Source organism: Agelaius tricolor, unplaced genomic scaffold (assembly GCF_023055355.1).
Source record: "Agelaius tricolor isolate 1412-34295 unplaced genomic scaffold, bAgeTri1.0.p SCAF_2, whole genome shotgun sequence".
NCBI classification, from domain to species: Eukaryota; Metazoa; Chordata; class Aves; order Passeriformes; family Icteridae; genus Agelaius; species Agelaius tricolor.
In genome coordinates this window covers 93,337,577-93,361,296 of record NW_027269262.1, presented here as the reverse complement: position 1 = coordinate 93,361,296, position 23,720 = coordinate 93,337,577, and the positions used below count along the sequence as shown (strand labels likewise).

General features: G+C 42.4%; 1 protein-coding gene across 6 annotated transcripts in view; it reads left to right on the top strand.

Annotated features, from left to right (window-relative positions):
• Window positions 1-23,720, top strand: part of TSNARE1 (t-SNARE domain containing 1) — a 469,756-nt gene that overhangs the window by 239,968 nt on the left and 206,068 nt on the right. For 5 of the 6 annotated variants that reach the window (XM_071421896.1, XM_071421899.1, XM_071421894.1 and 2 more), the window contains one exon: window positions 1,692-1,859. In XM_071421896.1, the coding sequence (XP_071277997.1) occupies window positions 1,692-1,859 (168 nt within the window). The remainder of the gene's footprint in view (window positions 1-1,691; window positions 1,860-23,720) is intronic. The other variant, XM_071421900.1, reaches the window with a different exon arrangement.

Below are 23,720 nucleotides of genomic sequence, written 5' to 3'. Positions count from 1 at the left end.
ACAAGGTAAGGTGATAATAATAATAATAATAATAGTGAGTTAATTTCATAAGACAAAGTCTAAGTGTAGGCAAATGCAAAAATTCTTTTGTTTCTAAATACCGGAATTGCACACTTTTAAAGAGTTAAAGCAGAGTTAGAGACTTAAATAAACATTTCCAGATCAAGTCCTCCCAGTCCTTCCAGTCCTGTGCTTTTCCATCTAAATGCCCCATGGCCTCGCTTCCTGTTCATGCTGTGGGAATTCAGGGGAATTAATACTTTTGAAGATGTAGCCACAGAAAGACAGCAAAAGCTTTTATTTTTTGGGCATCAATCCCAGTGTTTGAGCTTCAGATAAACCCAGATTCAGAGAACTGAACATCGCCCTGAGTTTGTTTTCTCCTGCAGCTTTCAGAGGCTTTGGGGATGTTTATGTCAAGGATGTGCTGTGGCCATTACCATTTCTTTTTTCAACTTCGGAGCATCAGAAGCACTTGGTTTGCTTTTTTTATTGTAACTTTTGGTTAGGAGTCAAAGCTCAGCTCAAGACCAAGTTAGAGGACCATGAACATTGTTTGAAGTGGAATCCTCATGCAGTTGTAAGGTTGGAGCCTTCAACGGCGCCTCTTAGTTTAGAACTTGATCTCAGCCTCCAAACCAACCTTGAGTCAGTTCATTCTCCAAGTACAGTCAGGACTGAACCTGACACAGGCTCAGAAGCCAAAGGCTGGTTGGAAAAGACTTTATTAAACCTCTGCCCCTACTTTTTTGTGTAGATCCAACAAGTTCTTGAACAAAGTTTTAAAATCTGACCTGAATATAAGTGCAGTTCCCAAAATAAAAGAAAATGGTATCTTAAGGCTTATAGAACAAGTTAGGGGCTTTTAAAAAAGAGGGAGAGAAGCCTATTAAACAGGCAGATAGGTCATGGGTGGATGATTTTAAACTGAAAGAGGAGATATTTAAATTAGATATTAGGAAAAATTTCTTTCCTCAGAAGGTGGCGAGGCACTGGAACAGGGTGCCCAGAGAAGCTGTTGCTGCCCCATCCCTGGAAGTGCTCCAGGCCAGGTTGAGATGATCTTTAAGGTCTTTTCAGCCCCAACCATTCTGTGATTCTGTGACTGTGATCAGATGTGTCAGAAAAAACAGGTAAACTCCACAGAGTGAACACCACAAACCTGTGATTTGCTCAAGCTGATCACTCTGCACTCACATCACTGCAATGATTTCCCCTTTTTTAAGCTGTGCTGTTTATCTCATATAAATGATAATCTTCTCAAATGGGAAAGATTGGAGCCTTTGTATTTTGAATGTTGCAAGTTGGATCATAAAGTCCTCAATACAAATGAGTAGGATTTCTCTGTGCCTGAGAAAGTGTCTAATTTAGGAAGAATTTCCAGGGAAATTAATCAAGGTAAATCTGTTATTTTTTCAGCTGCACATCAGTGTTTTGTTCTGTCAGAACTGTGGAAAATTGAATTTAGGTACTCAGGCCCTAAAGTAGCTCAGGAGAGCTGACTTCAGGTCCTGACATTTCCTTTGAGACTTGAAATGTTTCCTCTCATGTAATTTACTTTTCTCCTCTTCACCTTTCCGCCACTGTTTATGCCATCTCTTATATCAATATTTCCTTTCCCCACACTAAAGCTGTGTAGAACTGGAAAACATTTACACTTCCTTTGCTTTCTTTCCATTCTCCCATCTCAGCAGAGCCCTAAGGCCCCCTTCTCTGACCTGCCTGATGATGAGAAGATCTTTAATGGAGGCGATGGCGTGTGGCAGAACCAGGGCCAGGACCAAGCCTTGCTCTCGGAAATCACGGAGGAGGATTTGGAAGCCATCCGCCAACGGGAAGAGGCCATCCAGCAGATTGAGGTCAGTAACCTCCTCCCACCACCAGGTTTTGTGAGCTGGAAGTGCAGAATCCTTGCCTTGTGCCTTGTTCAACGTGAAGGAAATCCTGATTTACGTCGCTGCCAGTACGGCGTCGCTAAGAACGGGGGAGATAAGCAAGGATTTCTAAACATGGGATTGGGCGATAGAAGGAAAAGTTGGAAATCTGTGTGATTTGTAATGAAAATGACAAGAGTTAATTAATGCTCGTGGGTTGATGGTTGGGTTCTTCCCAGTGAGTCTTCAACAGCAGAGTCTGTGGTGTGGTGCTTTAATTGAGCTGGGTTCTGCAGCAAAACAACTTTTTCAGTGCACACAAACCTGAAACTGGAATTTGTCAGTGGGAAAAACCACTCAGCTTTACCATTAGAGAGAATAATAGGTAGACAAAAGGAAATAACTTGTTAACCTTTTCAAATTATTCAGTATTTTGGTGTGTCAAAGTATTTGGACGTTCTTGACGTAGTTAAAAGAGGACATACTATTTTTATTCCCTTTTTTTTTTTTTTTGAAAGCGCTGTAAAAATATACAATAAAAGGAACAAAAAGAGGCCTGAATAAGTTAAACATCCCACATTTTTCTTTTTATACTTCTCTTTTTATGCTTTTGGGAAACTCTTGTTAATTAAATTTAAATGGGTAAATGGGTAAAACAAGAACACGTTAAACCTTCCTAATTTGTATGCTTTTACAGACCTAAACTCAAGATGAACCAAAAAAAGAGGGCTTCAGAATAATCAGAACATTTAATTAAGGGCTATACTTTGTCCTTTAATTGGATTGGGCTAATTTTATCAGGATAGATTTTGGGTTGCAGTACAGCAGGAATTGTGATTGAGTTAACAGTGCAAAAAGGGGACAAAAGTTCCTGCTGGGGGTTGGTGCTTTGAGCCTGGGACCTGTTTGCAAATAGTGATGTCCACATATGACTCAGCTCTCCAAGTCAGAAATTTTGACAGTTTTACAGGACCAGGTTGAGGTCAGTGTTTGTCTAATTTGTGTTGTGGTCCACTGAGCAGAGATGAATGAGCTTTGTGGACTTGTGTCCATTACTGCGGGTGAAACTGTCAATGAATATTGTCACACTGGGTATCTTTGGCTGTGAATTGTCATTTTGCACTTTGATGGATCTCAGTGCATCCAGCAGAAAAAAACTCTAGGGAACTTTGTTGCAAAGAAAATACATGTTTTTGGGCTGTTCCTGCACTTTGGTGTTCAGGAGGGATGGTAGCAAATGTATTTCTGAAATGATCCTGTGAGCAGCACCACCAGCTCACTGGAGATAGGTGAGAACAGTCTGAGCAGAACCTTGTGCTGAGTTGTCTGGGATGACCCTGCTTGAGCAGGGATGTTGGACCAGATAACCCCACTGTGGTGCCTCAGTCATTCTGTGGTTCTGTGGTTCTGTGATCCCTTTTTGTTTCAAATATGATCTGAGCCTTTTTTAGTTTGTCTTTACATTGCCCCTGTCCTCCTCAGAGAAAAAACCCCACATTTAGTAGCTGCCCATTAGGCAGTGAGGAATGACAACCCCAAAGACTGCCTCAAGCCCACCACCTCTGTAAAGTCAAGAAGTCCAGTTGTGTCTCCTTGGAGAGACATTTGTTTATTTTGCTGCTTAAATCCCATTTCTGTGCCACAATCTGATGTCTCTGTGCCAAGTTGCACTGGACCATGTGCCCATGGTGGGGTAGTTGAGGGGGATGAAGTGAACCAAATCACAATCCTAAATAACTTAAAAAAAAAAATCTACATTCATGTATTGTGCAGGGTTTGTATCTGTTGATTTGATCCTGGATACTTTTCTGCCTAATATGAATTTACCTCTGAATAGCTTAGTTTATGCAATTAATTATTTAGTCAGCTTAAGACGTTAATGATGTTTAGGCTTTTGCTTCCTGAGAATTACCCATTTTTTCCCCATCTCCTCTATCCATTTTGCTTTGCTCTCAAAGATCCCTGTTCATCCTCTAACGAGGGCTGCATTCCACAAACATTATTTCAAATGTAGTTTAAACATTTCTCCTCAGGGGGAAAATATTTAGGACCGATGGTATTTTGTTTAACATCTCTTTTGAAAGAAATATAATGAAAATGAGGTTTTTTTGGACGGCATTGTTCCTCTCCCCAGCTGTATTTGAATAAGCAGATGGTGCTTTTAAATAATTTTCACTGTGTTTTGTTTTTCTGTTTGTTGACCCACATGAGCATATTTCTTGTGAAAGGACTCATCTTGCACATTAAAACTTCCCTGTTTTCTGTAGAAATTGTGGGTACACAGAGGATTCCTTGAGCTCACAGTCACCATAACAAATTTTTTCCAGTATATTTTCACAACCAGTGAGTACCCAAGAAGGTTAAAATGACACATTATTCCTAACTGTCAAACTTAACTAATAAACCAAATTTATTGCCAATTTGATGTATAGCATTTGTTGTCCTTTGTTCTTTGGGGACCAGAATGAAGAACAGAGCTGTGCAGAACTTGTTTTGTGCAAGTAGATTGGTCTCACTGGGATTTCCATGTTGCTGCATATCCAGCACCAGAAACATGCAGATTTTGAGTAGCACAGGAGACATTAAAAGAACATCACATCTTGTGATTGCACACAACTTTAGAGAAGCTCATGGGGCTGGTACCAGTTGTGGGACTTTTTCTTAGGAGACACTGAATTTGCCCTTTTTGCAAGAAAAGCCTTCTTCATTGCTGAAGAAATCCGAAAATAAATCCTCTTTTCACCTTGTGTCCTGAAAAACAGATATAAAATTGTGCCTATGATAGACATTTTCTTAATGTTCCAATGACTTTTTCCCACTTGTGTGTTTTCCAAAATCTCTTCAGAGGTTTGGGTTAATGGGACATTGTTCTCTGTCAGGAACATCCCTCGAGGCACTTTGCAGTTCACAGTTTCCACCTAGACAGATAACAGCCAAGTCAAAAGTTCACCTGGCTGTTCATTTTATTTAAATGTGCTCCTTTTGCTATTGCTTGCAGATTAAAACCAGAGACGTCTGCAAGGGAGATGTCTCGCCAAAACCTTACATTTTGGATAAAGATCTTTATTGCTTGGAAATGTCAAAATCTGGTAGGACACAGCAGCCTTGACACAAGTGTTATTTCTTAAAATATTGCTTTGAACTGTTATATAAAACCTATTTTAACTTGAACTGTATTGGCAGTGAATAATAGATGCCATAACAGCTTTATATATAGCACTGTAAAATGTGCCATCAGAAATACATGAGCTGAACTGTAATGTGCATTGTCAGTGCTCAGTGCTGGCACAAGCTCTGTCATAGCAAATATATATAGATAATATATGTAATTTACCATCCCATACCTTTCATTTGCACCTGTGGTCATCTGAAAAATGGGAGGAGATAAAAGTTTAAGAAATGGATAAGCACTGAATGGGGAACTTCACAGAATTTCAGCTGGTGACTGGAAAGACCTATAAAAAAAGATTCTAAATGCTGTATTGATTCAGAAAGCCTCCCATTATCCCCCCAATGGAGATAGCTTACCCTGGGGTGGTGAGAAAGGAAATTGAGGAAAACCTCCCTCAAGGTGGCCTTTCCCTCTCTCACAGCATTTCCCATCCCCATGCTCTGCTTCCAGAGTGGGCATTCTCCTACCTAGGAGAGTGGGAGGTGTCCCTTCCCATGGCACAGGGGTTGGAACAAAATGATCTTTAAGGTCCCTTCCAACCCAAACCACTCTGTGATTCCATGATATCCTGAGAAAAGCAAAACCCATCCCAGGAGCTGCATTTTAGTTGATACATCCCTTGGCTAAAAAGAAGGAGAGATGGATAGGTTGTGGCAACAGGTGTGAGGAAAATGCTTTTATTTTTAGGAGAGGTTGTTCCCTCTGGGTCGTTGTTGAGAAATGTTGATGTTTATTCCCTATCTGTTTTGAAGAGAAGTGATAGATGCCAGCCTCCACGCCTGTCACTCAAGCCTTTGTAGGCAGACAGAAAATGAAGCACAATAAAAATAAAACAAAAGAAAGCCCCACAGAGTCTGGCAGAGTGTGTTTGTTAGTTCAAACATGTTCCTTGTTCCCTCATTACCACGTATCATTTCTTGCTGAGGGCTGTTTTCGGTAAAATCTCTCACCGATGGTTGCAGTTTAGAGAGTTTAGTGCAAGCTATTTTATACCTTTCATCAGCTTCAATAGTCCAGGGCTTTGACTTATGAGGGCTCTGCCTGTCTCTTCACAGAGGCTTTTTTGACTCAGAGTAATGTATAAATAACACAAGATCATGACAAGCACCATCCGTGAACGATCCAGCGCCGTGTGAGTGTCAAGCTCTCCTCGTGACAGCACTGGGGACCCTAATTATCCTGAGCTGCAGAGCTGCCTGCCAGGTTGACATGGCCATCCCTGGGACTGGTATTGAGTTGTTCCCTAAAGAACCAGCTCCAGTATGCTGCCCAGTCTAATTTAAAATGACCTGAGCTGCAGGACTGCTATCATTTATTTCGGGAGACTATTTCACGGTCCAGCAGGCTTCGGTGTTGATGAAATGCTTCCCTCTGTTCTTGCTAAAGATCCCTTTCTCATTCTCGGCTTTTTACACCTAGTGAAACTCTGCTGGACCCTGCAAATAATTCTTCTTCCCTTTTGGCTTTTAAACTCTTCAAATGCTAGCAGTTATCCTCGTCTTCACAAGTTGGTCTCCTTGGCTTTTCAGTCACTTCAGCGCTCTCTTCTCAATTATTTCCCATTTGTTAGTTCTTTGCTCCTGCAGCAGCAGACTGTATATAGGATTTTGGTGTTGTACCAGAGCTGAACAGAAGAAATGTGTAAAAAGCCCCATGGATCCAGTTCAGAGATTACAAGTCCTGATGGAAAATTTCTAGATAATTCCTGCATTAGTAAATTAAACTCAGCAAAGACAGTAGAACGTGCACATTACACATTTTAATTGTTAAGCATATCCTGACAGACTTTTGACCCAGATTAGCCAGTGCTTACCCAGTTATTGACACAGTTTTGAGAGGTAATATTTTCTAGAGGCAGTTTTGGTGCAGCCACACTGTTCAGAGGGTAAGGGGATTTAATGATGTGCATGCAATGAAGTGCAGTTTCAGTGCCTGAGAACAGGCATTTCCCATGTCCTTGCACAGCTGCAGCCCAATTGATTTATGAGTTGATCACAAAAGTTTCCTCTAGTCCTCACTGACATTTAGGGAAGAGGGAGAGCAAGGTGAATTAAGGGTGAATTTTGTGGGAAACTGTGCAAGCCTGAGGGCGAAATGAGGTGTAGTGAAAATAGCAGCTGGCCTCTTTGAAAATGTGGAGAAGCCTTAGCAAGTCTGGAGAACAAAGAGCAGCCTATCCCAGTGGAATCCTGCAGTGGCCATTTCCATTGAATATTGATTTGACTGTGCCTCCCTCTCTGTGCCCCTGTGGCCTCCAACACTCCTGCATTGCTATAAGGGACTTCCCTTCATGTCAAAACCACTCAATCTGCACATCTCTAGCATGTTGCTTTCAAACTGCCACTGTCATGCCAGGCACATCTGAGAAGTTTCATTCTTTTTAGATTCAGGGGTTCTGTCAGGCTCACAGAATATCCTGAGCTGGAAGGGACCCACAGCGATCACATAGTCCAGCTCCTGGCCCTGCACAGATCCCCCAAGAATGTCCCTGAGAGCTTTTCCCAAATAAAAAGTTAATTTTTTTGAACTCTGTCAGGCTGGTGCTGTGACCACTTCCTTGAGGAGCTGTTCCAGTGCCCAGCCACCCTCTGGGGGAAGAACCTTTCTCCTAATATCCAACCTAAACCTCCCCTGGCACAGCTCCGGACTGCTCCCTCAGGTTCTATCACTAAAACAGCAAACACATCCCATGCTGTATTTCCTTCTCTTTCTATTTTCCCACTCTTTATTAAGTGCTCCTGTTATATAAATATATCAATACACATCCATCCATTCCTTAATCCCACTACATCCAAGAGAGGCAAGAGATTAAATACCACGGTAACACATTGTGAAGATTCTCTCATCATCTCCTTTCTGCTCACACATCACTTTTGCTGTGACCGCATGCAAAAGCCCAAACTTTTTCTTCTTGTCTAGCTAAAACTATATTTCTTCCTCTCCTCATGGAAATGACTAGAGCTTGTATGTTTTTTGCAATCAGTGTTTCATCAGGGATACGTGTGCAGCCTTGGATATCCCTTTGCAAGACAGCCAGGTTTCAGGAATATATCACAAATCATTTTTAGCCCCAGGCAATTTCTCTTGTCTCAGGTGTAACCTTATGACTAAACTGTGTGTAGTGAAGTGTTTTCAACTAAATTGGAGAGGTTTCCACTGTGTGCTAGAGATAATTTTCCTTTTCTCACTTACATTCCCAGTGCCTTATCCAAAGCCTGTTAGTGTCAGGGAGTCTTGCCCTAAACTCTTTTCCTTCATGCCCTATTCCTTCAGTGGGCTTGCATGAAGAAGGCAGTAACGAAAGCCTGGATTCAGCAAATCCCTTATGTGTGTCTTAAAAGCTTTGCTGAATAGGGATGGACTTTAGAACCCACTAAAAGTGAAGTATTTCCTCTGCAGAAGGAGAAAATAGTGCTGAGACACACATAATTTGCTAACCATCTGAATTTTAGGAAGACACATCTGCATATTTATATCCACAGAAGCTGAGCTGAGTTAAAGTCTCATGTATGGCCTGTCAATGTGCATTGATAAGGCAGAGAGCTGGAAAGAGAGAGATCTCCGGTGCTGGTGGTGGAATATTGGTTTTCTTCTGCAAATCCTCCTGCTTAAGTGTTAATATTTCTTTGGTGAAAAGAATGTGTTAATTTTCTCCTCCATTTACTGCACTTTTGCCTAAGTTTTTGCCACCAGATGATGACTGTCTCAACAAAGGCAACATTTTGCCCCTATTTCTGTTAGAACAAACAGTACAAACATCAAATGCCTCATCCACACAGCAATTTCTGTGGCTGTGATTTGCTGCCTCAAAGGGGAATTACCCTCTCACCTGTCAGGTTAGAGTGGTTCACTCTCTAGTTCTCTGATGCTAATTAATGACAATAGACATCAATAGCCCATCAACCAGTTGAGAACCTCTAGCAGAGGTCTAAAGAGCTGTCCCAGCAGGTTTGGCTTCTTACCTTCCTGACTTGAGTGCTGTGCTTTATTTTTTAATTATTTTGGGTGGGGAAATCAAGATTTTTTCCCCAGTCAAGATGGGGAGGATAACAGCAGGTGAGCCTTAAGTCATGGAAATATAAAATTTACTGTTGGCAAAGCCCTGAAGCATCTCAAGAACCCACTGGAAAGCGAGTCAGCCCTCCCTCATTAGAGCTCAGCAGAGAGGGAAGTGAACCAAGGATACTGAAAAGACCCCACAGAGGTAACAAGGGAAGAGATGACTGAGAAGGACAATGAAATCCACATTTCACAGCAAGACCTGTTCCCATCCCCTCCTATTTACCAAAAGGTGCCTGGTCCTTTATAAATTATCCTTGACAGGAATATTCACCCACATCCTCACAGAAATTAGACTGAAAATCACATTCTTAACATTGTTAACAATGAATGTCAAATTTTAGAGGCTGATGACAAAGACAGTATTAGTTTATGCCCTCTGCACTGTGCAGGCTCATTTAATTCAGGTGTTCTTTAATACTTTTAATTGCTCCTTTATGAAAGAGGATGTTACAGAACTGAACTGTCTATCCCCACCACCCTGCTCGCCATTTATCTACCCAGAGCGTCTCCTCTGGTTGTCATTTCCTTCTCTGCCCTGAAGTCACCTCTTCCCATCTGCATTGAGGCTCTCAGATGACTCACTTGAGGCACAAGGACTATTAGACTCACCTAGGAGCCATGGGGAATTGCAAATTTTAGTGTTATAATATATTTCCTTCAGTGCAAATTTTTAGATAGACCCCTGAGCAACCTGGTCTGACCTCAGAGTTGGTCCTGCTGCGAGTGAGAGGCTGGACTTGAGCTCTCCTGTGGCCTTTTCAAACCTGAATTATCCTGTGATCTCATGATCCCATTATCTCTCCACCTCCTTTGACTGCACCACTGAGGGCTACCAAAAGTTCATGTGTTAATCTTGCTTCAATCTAAAGACAAAACATCTCTATTTCCCTGCCTGTGTGAGATCCTGAGAATGATCCTCATTCTCCCTCCTCTTCCATCCGTTGTCACCACGGGCAGGAGTTCATGCTTTGCTCCTCTGTTCATACCACATTTGCCGTTTATTTGGGAAAATAATTAGGAATATTTTACCCATCAGAAAGATGGGTGTCCCTGGAAGAAAAGTCTTTTGAGGTGCCCTGTGCCCAGTGGGTCTGTGTGCCATCAGAGGGTTTCCTCATATGTCCTGATTTAGGGCAATTTTGGGAGAAAAACCTCAAAAGGGGTTTCCTCTAGAAAGCAAATTTTTCTTTCCCACTTCCCCTTTCACTCTCAGAACCAATCTTAAAGGTGCAAAACTTTTTCTGGGCTAAACAGATGAATGGAAATACGAGCATCATAAAGTTACCCTAGGACACCAGAGAAGCTGTGGCTGCCCCATCCCTGGAAGTGTCCAAGGCCAGGCTGGATGGGGCCTGGAGCAACCTGGGATAGTGGAAGGTGTCCCAGCCCGTGGCAGGGGGTTGGAACAAGATGAACTTTAAGGTCTTTTACAACTAAAACTATTCCATGATTCTCTGCTGTGCCTACAGCAACAAACATCTGCTTATTTTTAACTCTGCCTTTGGAGCTGCTGATTTTTGGGGCAAATGTTCCTGAATTTCATCTTTCCTTGTCAGTTCTCCCATGAGGGATGAAAGCTGCCATGGATTTCTCACCGTGCTCCTATTCCCACTTCACAGCTGGAGAAACTGAGACATTGTGGATTGTTTCTCTGCCAGTGGAGCTCCATAGAAATGGAAATGCCTTGCTTAAGGCCTGGGAAAGAGTCAAGATCAGTGCCAGGATTAAAATGCTGCTTGTTCTGTACTTCCATACCCAGTTCTCTTCAGACTGTGCTGGGATGAAAGATCCAAATACAAGATCTGGCATATTTAGCTTCTAATTTTTCTCCCTGTTTGAATTATGAGGCAGAAGGAATGTGCTCTTCAGAAAACACGCTGTCATCCACTCAGTTTGGATGAAGCTCAAGGAAAACACCGATCCTCATTTGTAACTGAAGGCAGATCTTCCCTGCAAGGGGGGGAATCTCTGGCATATGAAGTTTCACCCATGATATCATGACTTTATCAGGAGATGCTGAACAGCAGCCTCTCTGAAAGCACAGATTGCTCTGTCAGAGACAGAGAACCTCTGAAAAATCTTCAGATGTGAAGATGAGGTTGCAGGAGTTGAGGGCAGGGGGGAAAGACCTGCTCTGTGCTTGCAGACATGAAACAAACGCGAGGGGAAGCCTGCAGGTGAATGTCAGCTGTGTCAGACAATGTGGTGTTGAGGGGTTAAAGATGAGTTTCTGGGTGTTGTGGGCCTGAGACAGATGTGCTCAAAGGATTCAGTGCTCAGAGCTGAGTGCTGGAGTGTCACCCCGATTTTTAAAGATTTTCTAAGCCTTCTGATGTTTACATTCTCATGACAAACTTTCTCACACGCTTTCTGTAAATAACTTGTTGTTTTGCGTTCTTTTCTAGAAGAAGAGAAATCTTACAGACTGTTAGTTTGTCCAGTGTCATTGGAGAGGTGGCACTGCCACCCTCCAATCCACTGTCACTTTTGAAAATCTATAAATGTTGGAGACAAAAATTAAAAGTTCTCTTTGTGCCGTCAGAAAGCTGCGTGTCCACATTGTGTTATCTCATATCCTATAGTGACACCAGTGACTTTGATCAGCATGTGCTGATTTTCTGAACTATGCTTTATTGCAAAAGGAATCTTTGCTCATTTTGCCCCACTCATGGTCCTTGGCAGACCCTTTTCTCTCCTGGAAGTGGTGAGAGCCCAGATATCTGTTGGTGTTGAGGAGGAGCAACTTTGAATCTCATGCAGCACTGAGAGCTCCTACACACTTTGAAAAGGCTGCTAGTTCCTCATGTAGGAAAAAAACCCACTTCATCTGCAAGACCAGTGCTTAAAAGTAGCAGCTACTCTCTCTTTGCCTAACCAATTTTAGGAACTGGCCACAAATCCAGTGAGTTTGAGGAATTACAGTATCATAGAATTGCTTAGGTTGAAAAAGATCTTTAAGATCATCAATCAAACTGTTGATCTGACTGCCAAACTCACCACTACACCGTGTCCCCAAGCACCACATATAAACCTCTTTTAAATCACCCATGGATGATGTCTCCACCACTGTCCTGGGCAGCTGTGCCAGGACTTGACAACTCTTTTGGGAATTGTATTTTTTTTTAATATCCAGCCTAAACCTTCCCTGGTGCAATTTGAGGCCATTTCCTCTTGCCCACTGCTTGTTACTTGGGAGAAGAGACCAAACCCCACCTCACTGCAACCTCCTAGGAAAATAGAGGACAACACTGCTTGTGTCCCTGATCCCTTAATCAGTCATGCCAAGCCATTGAAGTCTCTTGATTGTCTTTTTTATTGCAACTTCATTCTATCTAGCAGGAAAAAAATTAATAATGGACAATAATCTGATGGTTGTAGCAGGATAGGAAGTTTTCTTCTTTTCACATCTTTAGCCCAGAGAGGCAGTGGACTGCTCTAAGAAGTGGGTCTGGTCTGCACGTTGGGCTTTATTTTCCTTCAGAGTGGAGTCTTTTCAGCTGCTCTGTCACCTGTACCAAAGAGGTGAACCAAAGTGCCTTCAGAAAACTTCAATTTAACAGGGATTGAATTAATTTAAGATGGTTCAGTCTCAGACAAGAAAGCAGCTGCCCAGAATCACTGCAGCTGAAGGGGGTTGCACAAAACACCCCATGTGCTCTGCCCACTGCCCAAAACAGACACAACTGCTCCTGAAGAGTCTCCCTCCTGTGGTTTCCAGGGATTTGTGTGTTTCTCAACAAAATTCAGGTGAGAGCAGAAGTGACTCTTTATTTTTGGAATTTTTAGCATGGGGTGGGGGCAGTCAGGAGTGGGAGACCAGTAAAGAGGCAAAGTGAAGGATGTCTTGATCAGCGGTGATTCAGCAGAATTTCATATGTAATCCTGTTTTGACAGTCTCTATAAAAATCCTGCAAATTGCTGCAAACTTCAGTCCTTCAGCCTGATTTGATTACTGGGTGCTGTGAGCAGCCCAGATCCAAAAGTCACTCTGTAAGCACCAGCTTCTGTATTTGGCATGATCCTTTAAAACAGTCCTTAAAAATGAATTTTCTGGAGTATTTCAGTTGTCACACAAGGTATTTCTCCCCATCCTCTTTTTCCTTGCTAAATGCATCCAAAAATGTAAAGTAGGGATGGGAGGGGCGGGCGGAAGGAAATTGAGAGCAAACCCCCTGACTCCTCTGCCTTAGCATTGGGATGCAAGGACTTTTGGACTAAGTCCTTCTATCCTGAGTGTATCTGGAGGAAATAAAAGGAAATCCTGTACCTTTGGTGCTGGTTGCTTAGGAGGGAGTCACCTCCTACTGAAGTCTGACAGGGCTGAGTCGTGTTCCCTCAGTAGTTTCCCCCTGATGTTCTTTCCAATTTATATCACTGAGAAGGGTTAAGCAAGGTGACTTCAGGTGTTGCCATTAGAAAGTCAAATTGCAAAAATAAAGCATTAAAAATAAATGCCGCAGCGGAATTGCTGAGCCAGGGAATAAAGAGCTTTAAATGCAAGCAGGGAACTGGCTGTGCATTTCTCCACCAGTCACCTGTCTCCCTGTCTGAGGATTAAGGACTCTGTGTCTTTTACTCCTGCATCTTCCCATTCAGCTCCAGGTGCTGCTGAATGTCACAACTTTTTACAGCTTGCTTATTAAGATTTAGAGGAACTTCCTTCCTTTTATTTGGATGGCAGGAGGAAGATTATTGCTTGTTCTGAGTCACTTCATAGGAGAGACCCAAGGAGAGTCTCTCATAAAAGAGTAGATTTTAAATATGGGTGGTATTCCCTAACTAAACTTCAGGAATTTGGTGAGTGGGTAATTTGCTTCTAGGGTGGATCCCCAGCTATGGGGAATTGTTATGGATCCACTGACTGCCATGCTGTCAATGAACTGGTCTCTCCTTTTGAATGACTTTCAAACTCCTCCAAGGAAAAGCATGAACAGCATTTCTGTCATGCACAGCTTTTCCTCTCCCCTGGGTGTTTTTGCAGGAGCACAAGGTATTTTACAGCCACACTCAAACAGATCTTGCCACACTAGATCATCTTTCAATGTTTTTCTGTCCTTGTCCCTCCCTCAAGGTATCATGTTATCCCCTAAATCTCAGGCTGCAGTGGTTCTTTCCTGTTTACCCTGGACCTTTGCTGGGGGGTGGGAAGCAGGCAGATGGAATATTTTTGGGATTCCTTGCTGCTGTGTGCTCCCAGAGCTGAGAAGACCTCATGGGATCATGAGCAATCACCATCATTGCTGCAGGCAGTCCAGAAGGATTTTAGGGTTGGAATCTGTGAAACCCAGAGAAGGTCTGGAATAGGCTGAGGGGCAAGAAGAAAATCTCCAATATCAAATCATCTCCTAACTGGGGACAGTGCCATATCAGGAGTTTTTACAGCTCTGATGTCCCCAGGGCACCAGTACATCCCCACCAAACCCCTGCAGTTGTTACACCATGGAGAACAGTCTAGGCTTCAAATCTAGCTCCATCTGAGCTCTCTTTTCTTCTTCTCCATCCCCCCACGCCCTCTGAACCTGGTGTTGATGACTTTTGCAGCGCTCTGTGTGGGAGCAATGAGGTTTGGGTTAGAAACCATTACATAAATACCTCTTGCTGTTCTTTTTCTCCCACATTCTATGGAGTTGGAGCACCTATTGTTGTGTGCCATCAAAGAGGCTGCCACAATAGCTTGGGAGGAGCTGTGAGGAACCAGCACTTTGTTTTCCAGATGGGTTTTCTCTGTTGGGTCGAGTGGGTGGCTGAGTAGATGGCTCAGCCCTCTCAGATGGTGCTGAAGGCTCTCTGATGTTTGGTGACCTCCAAATGAGGTGAGTCAGGACCCCTGTGGGGAGGATAGAATGTAAGAAAATAAAGATAGTGCAGAAGGTAATCTCCTCCCTGAGGAGTTGCAGCTGCACTAATTACCAAAGATTAGCAGCAGGCCTGCCCTTAACAGGCCACAGCTGTGTCCAGTGAGGATGAGTGCTATAAAGGAGTGGGTTAGCTGCTTGAGGAGTGTGTTGGTGTTTGTTGGTTGTGCTGTGAGGAGCTGCCCATGAGAAATCACCAAGAAGGTATGGAACTTTAGCAATAAGATGACAATAGAAAATCTGAAATCTGGGGTCAGAAGTGTCACTGAAATGCCCTCTGCCTCAGCCACATTGTTCCTGTCAGCCCCCAAGGTGCTGGCACTTTCTGGCTGTGTTGTTTTAGCACAGGGATAAATGAATCCTCTCCTCCCAAGTGAGGCTGAAGTTGGGAAGTGCTGCCAGCCCTGTGTTGTTTAGTGTCTGGTGCGTTGTGTGTCCTCATACCTTGTTTGCTGTCTGGAAGGCTCCAGTGCATCAAGGAATGGTTTTCCTTAGGCTGCTCAAGCCTCTCTGCTGGACTTGTGTGCCAAATGTGGAGTCTCAGGAGTTGAAGTGTCATTGTGATATTTTATGAAAAATCCCTTCAGCGGGGTTTTTCTCCTGAGAAGCTGAGAAGACTCAGAAAAGAAATGTAAACAATAATTATCTGATTGCTTGGAATGTGGTCTGGAGGTTGCTTACCAACAGGTGCATCTTGGATTGGTTCCATGTGAATTATTTTTAATTAATGACCAATCCCAGTTCAGCTGTGTCAGACTCTCTGAGTCTGTCACAGGTTTTTATTATCATTCTTGTCCAGCCTTCTGATGTATTCCTTTCTTTATGGTTTAATATAGTTTTAGTATATAATTTTCTTTTAATATAATATGATAATATAATAAATCAGCCTTCTGAGAACTTGGAGTCAATTCTCATCTCTCACCTTGTCCCAGAGACTTTTGCAACACTGAAGGAGGAATTTTCATTTCCCCCTCTCACAGCTGCATTCATTGGTGTTGGACATCACTCACAGTTGTGTTATTGGAAGTCCTGAGCACCTTCTGATGTTGCAACATCCCTGTCCAGTCTTGATGAGCCTGACTACTGAAATGCAGTCTGGTTCTGCCCTGTGATTGCCCCCCAGGCTTTGTCTTTTACATCTTTTGTGTACCAAGTCTGTGGTATTTTTGGGGTCCCCAGGACAAAGGAGGAATGGATGAATCTGACTCTGAATCTTGTTCTTAGAAGGCCAATTTATTATTTGATGTTACTATATTAAAACTACATAAAGAATAGAGAAAGGATACTTACAAGGCTTAACAAGATACTAATGAAAAACTGGTGACTGCTTCCAGAGTCCTGACACAGCCTGACTGTGACTGGTCATTAAGGAAAAACAGTTCACATGAAACCAAACAAACAACCACCTGTTGGATAAACAATCTCCAACCACATTCCAAGGCAGCAAAACACTGGAGAAGCAATCAGATAATTATGATTTTCATTTTTCTCTGAGGTTTCTCAGCTTCCCAGGAGAAGAATCCTGGGCAAAGAGATTTTTCCAGAAGATATGACAGTGACACCAAGTCCATGGAATTCATTATTCCATCCCTTCCAGACAATGTCCTCTCATGCCCTGCACACTGGGCGTTGCTCTGGATGCAGCCTGGCATTAACATCCAGCTGGCACATCCTACAAGGTCCAAACTCAGCTGCCCAAATTCAGTCTGGTTGGATTTGGGCACGTCTTAGGGTATTTTGAGACCTGGTGATGTTTAGCCAGGTCCTCCCTAGGTTTTGGGTACACCTGCTTCCCACCAGGCAGCCCGACTCAGATCCATGTTCTGTTTTTCCATCCTCCAGTCTCAAGGCTTGCCTGGAGATTTTGGCTTTACCTGTAACCCCTGATAACTGTGTCTGCTTCACCTGTGTAGCCCCCAGGTGAGATTGTTCAGGTGGTCCTGTGTTTGTTGATAATTCTGTATCCAATTCTGCCCCAAGGGAGCTCACCAAAAGTCACAGTCTTCTGCACCTGAATAGAGCTTTCATGTTAACATGGAATTTGCAGGATTATCATGATGACAGATTGAGGTGTTTTTGGTCTTCGTTTTTGGGATTTTTTTTTTTTTAATTTCCTCTCCCAACCACAGATTCACCTTCCTGGATCATTTATATATATATATATATATTTAACAACGTGGCATCCAGCAAAATACCTAGAGGAAGCTGGCTGTTAAGCTTTTGTCAGGATGAAAACTGACCTACTTTTAATTTTGGGTTGGTTTTTTGTTTGGTTTTTATTACTTTTTTTTTTCCCCCCTTTCTTCTTTCTCCTGACCTGCTTTTGCATTTGACATTGCTTTGTACCTCTCTCCATGGTAGTTACCTTCTGTAGTCACCTGAGAAGTGACAACATCACAGACCTCTACAATCTGAAAAAAAAACATTAAAGCAGCTGGTTTACACTTTCTTTTTCATTTGCACTGAGTTATTTACTCGTTTAAAGAATTGTGAGGGCTGACTGAGCTGTGCTTTTCCTTACAAGGACTAGGCTATCACAGCCTTGCATGTGCTTTGTTGTTTTGTTCTGTTTTAGCCATTTTGCCATGATGTGTAAGGTTTTATTACTCTATCCATCATTCAAACAGCCAGGACTTTCTGTAAAGCTCAGTTGTTTGTAACTGGCAATCTGCAACAGGGCTTGTTCCTAAACAGGGATTAGATGTTCCTGTTAGCAGCGCAGGGGGATTCTGCAGGTCATTAGGACTTCTTGTCACCCAGACCAAGGTATTTTTTCCATAACTGGAGATTTCCAGGGTGTAGATGTGTCTGCCTCAATTTAAGGTCTCAAAATAATCTATGAAAACACACTTTTAGAACACTATTCATCCACTGTGATTTTAGACATCTGTTCTATCATGAGCTGACCCATGATCAACTTTCTCTTAATGTACTGTATAGAATTTCCTGTTGTTTATCTCAAAAGCTCAAACATCCATCCATAATCAGTGATACCTGTAGGCTGCTTCTTCACCAGACTGTTTGGACAAAATACGATTTTGTGGATTTTTTTTTCTTTTTCTTTGAGTGGCAGTGATGCATCCCAGCTTCTGTCACCCGCATGTCTTAGAGCACTTCCTCCCTTTTTGTCTGAGTTGAGAAGATTTTTGTCACCTGAATTTTTTTAAAATTTGAACTTGCATCTATAGAATCATAAAAATCAGAGAATAATAGAAGAGATAGAATTGGAAGAGACCTTAAAGATCATTTAATTCCAACCCCCTTGCCCCCTAGAACAATGCCCCCACTGGACCAGGTTTCTTAGAGCCCTCTTCAACCTGAGCCCAAATAATTCCAGGGATGGGGCACCCCTGGAAGTATTCAAGGAATTAACAAGTATTTGTTTTTCAGACACCATTCTTGTCCTACTTGTTTTGTGCTTCCTCTTCAAAGTATGGCAGAACCAGATGGTTTTGGCTTCTAACCCAAACCTTTCTATGATTCAGTTCTCTTGATAATCACAGACTGATGATCCTGTGAGTAAATGCATTTATAAGCCATCAGTCTGGATAATGAAATCAGAGAAAAACAATGCCCTGATTTTGATGTGTACTTTTAATTGAACAGATGAAAAACCTTCCATTTAAGCATGCCAGGGTTATCTAAGTAATATCCTGGCACATTGCCCTTTTTCACCAACGTGACTGTACATTCCAGCAACAATATGGGCAAAAAAATCGATTCCATTGGAAGAAAATCCCAGTAATTGGATCTCATATTAATTGCAGCTCAGAAGAAGAAAATTGTTTTTACTATTTCATAAAACTAAGTGAAAATTTGAGTAAGAGAATGGTTGGCTCATGTCAAGATGAAAATTTTTCTTTTGGTCTTGCAGAATGATGTGAGACCCACTTTGATGGGACCTTGCAAAGCAGTGACAGCATCTTCATCCAGGCCAACATTTCTGGTGCTGGCAAAACATTATTTTTGCTCTGGAGGGGAAGCCACATAAGGAGAGGCTGGAGGAGACTGAGAGGAGACCTCACTGTAGTTACAATTTCCTTGTGAGGGGAAGAGGAGGGGCAGGCACTGATCTCTGCTCTGGTGACAGTGACAGGACCTGAGGGAATGGCCTGAAGTTGTGTCAGGGAAGGTTTAGGTTGGATATTAGCAAAAGGTTCCTCCCCCAGAGAGTGGTTGGGCACTGGAACAGGCTCCTGTGGAGTTTTCTTGGTATGTAAAATTCTCCTTGCCGGAACACTGAGCAAACTCAGACTGAGACCCTAAAAATTTTCCTTGGATGGTCATGGATAGACTGATGTGGGGGTCAGTCTCTTCTCCAAAGGAACAAATGAACAAGAGGAGATGGGCTCAAGATGTGCCAGGGGAGGTTTGGATCAGATATCAAGAAATAAAACTCTTCACAGAGGGGTTATCAAGCACTGGAACAGGGAAGTGGTTGTGTCACCATTCCTGGAGCTGTTAAAAAATGTGTTGATGTGGCACTTGGGGCCGTGGGTTTAGTGGTGGACTTGGCAGTACTTGGTTAATGGTTGGACTCAATGGTCTTAAAGGTTTTTTTTTATCCTAAATGATTCTATGGTTTTATGAAATACAAGTGCTGTGGCAAGAAAGGAGCTGTCTCAAGGAGGTTAAAAAAGCATCCCTTGAGTAAAATTTCTCTCCTCCTGTGCTTTGATCTGGATTGTAGCCTTTTCTGGTTTGATTTAGGTATTTCTGGATGGCAGAAGGATCGCAGCAATCAAGGACACAAAGTACTTTCCCTGGGAGATGAACAGTCCAATTTCTGCATAGCAAGGGAGCAGGGAAATTTTATCCCAGGAGCATTAATGGAGAATTTTTCAGAAAAAAAAAAACAAAAAGATGAAAAGTGCAATAGTCAAGTGAAATGTAGCTGAACTCTCCTGAGTTTTTACTTTTCCTTGCTAACACACTTCACATTATGGGATTATTATGGGATTATAATGTCTCTGTGTTAAAGGGGAGAGGAAATCCTCAGCGTTCGTTGCACTCATCTAACTCCCCTTTCTTCTGGAAATAAAGGGCAAGATAGGGAAAGGGAGTGAGGGCAAAGAAAAGGAAAAGAAGAAAATTAAGACTGGAATGAAGCCTTGAAATTGGCAGCTGTCAGCAGCCCTCAGGACAAGTGATAAAGTGCTGCATTAAAGCAGCTGCAGTGTGAAATGCCATTGACAGAATAACGAGGATGGGAAATCACTTTATAAATGTGCTTACCAGGATAAACAGATGTGACTGAGGGCAACTCCACTCTGTCACTAAACACTTGAAAGGGCAAAATTTATGGCAATCTATTTTCTGTTTAAAAAAAAAGAAGCCACAATGCAGAGATTGCAGAGATACAAACCTAAACTCAGAGAGGCTTCAGACAGAGGTGAGGGTTCAGTGCCCGTGTAAGGGTGGGAATCAGGGCAGGAACACTCTCCTGTAATAAACCATTTTGAGAGCCCAATAAATCAAAATGTGGCAGGGTGTGATGGTGCTGAGGGAGGGGGGCTGCTTCCTGACATTTCACACTTTTCAAAGGCAGGAGCTGCTCTGCAGGCATGGCTTGGGGTCTTTCATGGGCAAAATATGCAAAGGGAAGTTAGTTCAGTTTTCTGCTGAGCTGAGGCTGGCTGGACATGATGGTGGCCCAAATTTAAAGGATCAAGGAGCCTTTGGACAATGCTCTCAGGCACATGGGTCACTCTTGAGGCTGTCCTGTGCAGGGCCAGGAGTTGGGTTCATGATCCTGATGGGTCCCTTCCAGCTCAGGATGTTCTATAATTCTATGTTTTTTGGGTTTGGTTGTGGTAACTGAAACTTTTTTCCATTTCTGTTCTAAATTGCCTCCTCATATTACCATGGTGCAGTTGTGGTTGGCAGAGAGTTCCCACTGGACAGAGAGGAAAACCCATGAATTTATGCCAAAGAGTCAAAACAGTGAGAACTTATTGTCACCAGCCCAAACCCCAAAACATGAATGTTTCATCTTGCTTTTAGAAGTGTTTGAACTACTTCAGTGACTTTTCAGCATTGTTCATTAAGGCCTGATAAAAGTATTTTGATATTACTTAGTATTAAAAAAAAATCAAATATATATGGTTGCAAGTTGCACCAGGGGAGGATATTAAAAAAATATTCTTCAATGAAAGAATGATCAGACATTGGAACAAGCTTTCTAGAGAAGTAATGGAGTCGCCATCCCTGGAAGTGTTCAAAAAATGAATAGATGTGGCATTTCATGATATGGTTTTGGGGACATGGTGGTGTTTGGTCAAAGATTGAACTTGATGGTCTTTGCTTTTTTCCAGCCTTAAAGATTCTATGATTCTGCATCGTACTCTATGACAAATCATAATGTGAGATATGACGGGTCTAAATTCCTCTGTGCTGGGAAATTATTTCTTTTGCCAATCTGAAATTCCTTGAAAGGAAAAAGCAATTAATTACCTGCAGTGTTAACAGTAAGCTGCAGCCTTTTCAAGGTATGTTCAGTCTGAAAGCAGCTCCCCAGTTCCTCCGGCTCTTTCCCCACCTCCCTAGATCCATCCAGCTTTTCCAGAGCTTCATCCTTGGAGCCAGAGACACCAGTGTGTGGCTGGGAATGAGCTGAGCCATCCCCCCTTCAATCTAGACTCTTGTCTCAGACATCTTTTTGTGAAAATCTTTTTCTTAGGATTTTCTCTCTTCTGAGAAGCTGAGGCCTCAGAGACAAAATGTAACCGGTGGTTATCTGCTGCTGTGGAAAGCATCAGGTGTGTCTGTGATTGGGCCATTTTGAATGTTTACAATTAATGGCCAACCACAGACCAGATAGCTTGGACTCTCTGTCTGAGCCAGCTGCCTTTGTTATCATTCTTTTCTATTCTATTCTTAGCTAGCTTCTGAGGAAACCTTTCCTTCTATTTCTTTTTAGTATAATGTAATATATATATATATCATAAAATAATAAATCAAGCCTTCTGAACATGGAGTCAACATTCTCGTCTCTTGCCTCATCCAAGAACCCCTGTGAACACTGTCACAGACTCTCACTTGCCTCATTTGCAAATTAAAACAAAATTAAAATAGCCCATTGAAAGCTAATCTGAACTCAGGGAGCACAAGCTGAGCATGATTGAATATAAATGCTTAAAACTTTCTAATAAACTTGAGAGCTGAAGCCAAATTCTCCTAAATTAGCATTTCCTTGGGGAAGGGGCAATGCAGGTGGGAAGGAAGGCAGGATAACTCACTTCTCTGCTGAGTGACTGGTGGGTTTGTAAGAGCAGGAGTATCTGCTCTGTCACTGTAGATGTGCTTGATGGTTTCTAAATGCAGCCCCTGGGACAGGGGCTGGCTCTGGTTTGTTGTCACACACAGCTGATAGATGGCACGCTGTTGTCAGGGTTCCCTGCTGCAGATGCTGTTGCTCCTTGCTGTTATCTGATTGTTATCTGCTGCTATTTAATGGCAGAAAGTGTCTTTGTGGCTATTGATAAGTTGGTTAAAGCTTATTGAGCTTCACCTTTTGTTGTTTTTTTTTTTTTTTTTGGTGCACGAGGATGTTTAACAGAGCAGAGATTTGCTGAATTTGTCTTAACCTGGAAAGGCTGAGGGAGAGGTGCATGATTTAATCAGTTTAGTGACTGGAGCTGATGGGGAGTTTGTGGCTGCGTTCTGAAACAATCCCTCTCTCTCTCTGATTTCCAGGGTTTGTATTGATTGCATTGAATCTTAGACAAGTGGAGTAAAGAGCAATCTTTAAACATCATCAAATCCTCTTCTCAGCTCTAAGACAGGATCAACAACCTGAATCATTAACTTCTTATATAGATGTCTCCTGTTGCAGTTTCAGTCCATGAATTTCTGTCATGTGGAGGGGCAATGTGCAGAACAGGTTATTCCCTTCCTATTTGCATCAGTTCCACTTGTCAGAAGAGCATTATCACATCTGTTGTGTGCCCCCCACCTCTCCAACCCCACACATCCTGCTTTTTCTACATTAACAAACACACAAATTCCTATTTTTTCCTATCAGGCTGTGTATCTAACACTTTTGATCATTCCCATGGCTTTTCTCTGAGCTGTCTCCAGGTGGTCCCCCTGAGATTTGTTGCTCAAAATTGGACACAATATTTTATCTCAAAAGTGCTGTCTTTGTCCCCAGCACCCCTCAGTATCTTTTCTTGTTTGTTTATTTCTCTTTTGAGGACTTCTGCCCAGGAAATTGCCAACTATTCTTTATGTCTAACTGTAGAACTTTATATTTTTGTTATTTGGCTTCGTCCTTTTTCCTTACAGTGTCTCCCCATTTTAACAAGATCCCTTTGAATTCTAATCATATCTTCTGCCCATTCCTGAAATTTATTGGTTAGTCCTGGATCCAGGAAGATCATGTGAACTCAGGGTATGATAAAATCCCCTCCCTCAGCTGCTGCTCACTCTGGTTTTGATGCAGCCCAGGACAGGGGTGGCTTTCTGGGCTTTGAGTGCAAATGGCCAGATCATGTCAATTTTTCAACCACCAGCTATTCCCACATCTTTCTCTGCAAGACTGCTCCCATTCCATCTCCCAGTCTGTTCAGATTCTGGGGATTGTCCCAGTCTGGGAGCAGAGCCTTGTATTTGTCCTCATTGAACTTGGTGATGCTGAAATCCATGCATCCTTCCAGTCCATTACCAAAGAGAACTTACTGATGAAAAAATGATTTTAAACTATGATTTATGAGCCAGTTTTACAGTATTTTCACCTAGACTTCCTTTGCTCTACTT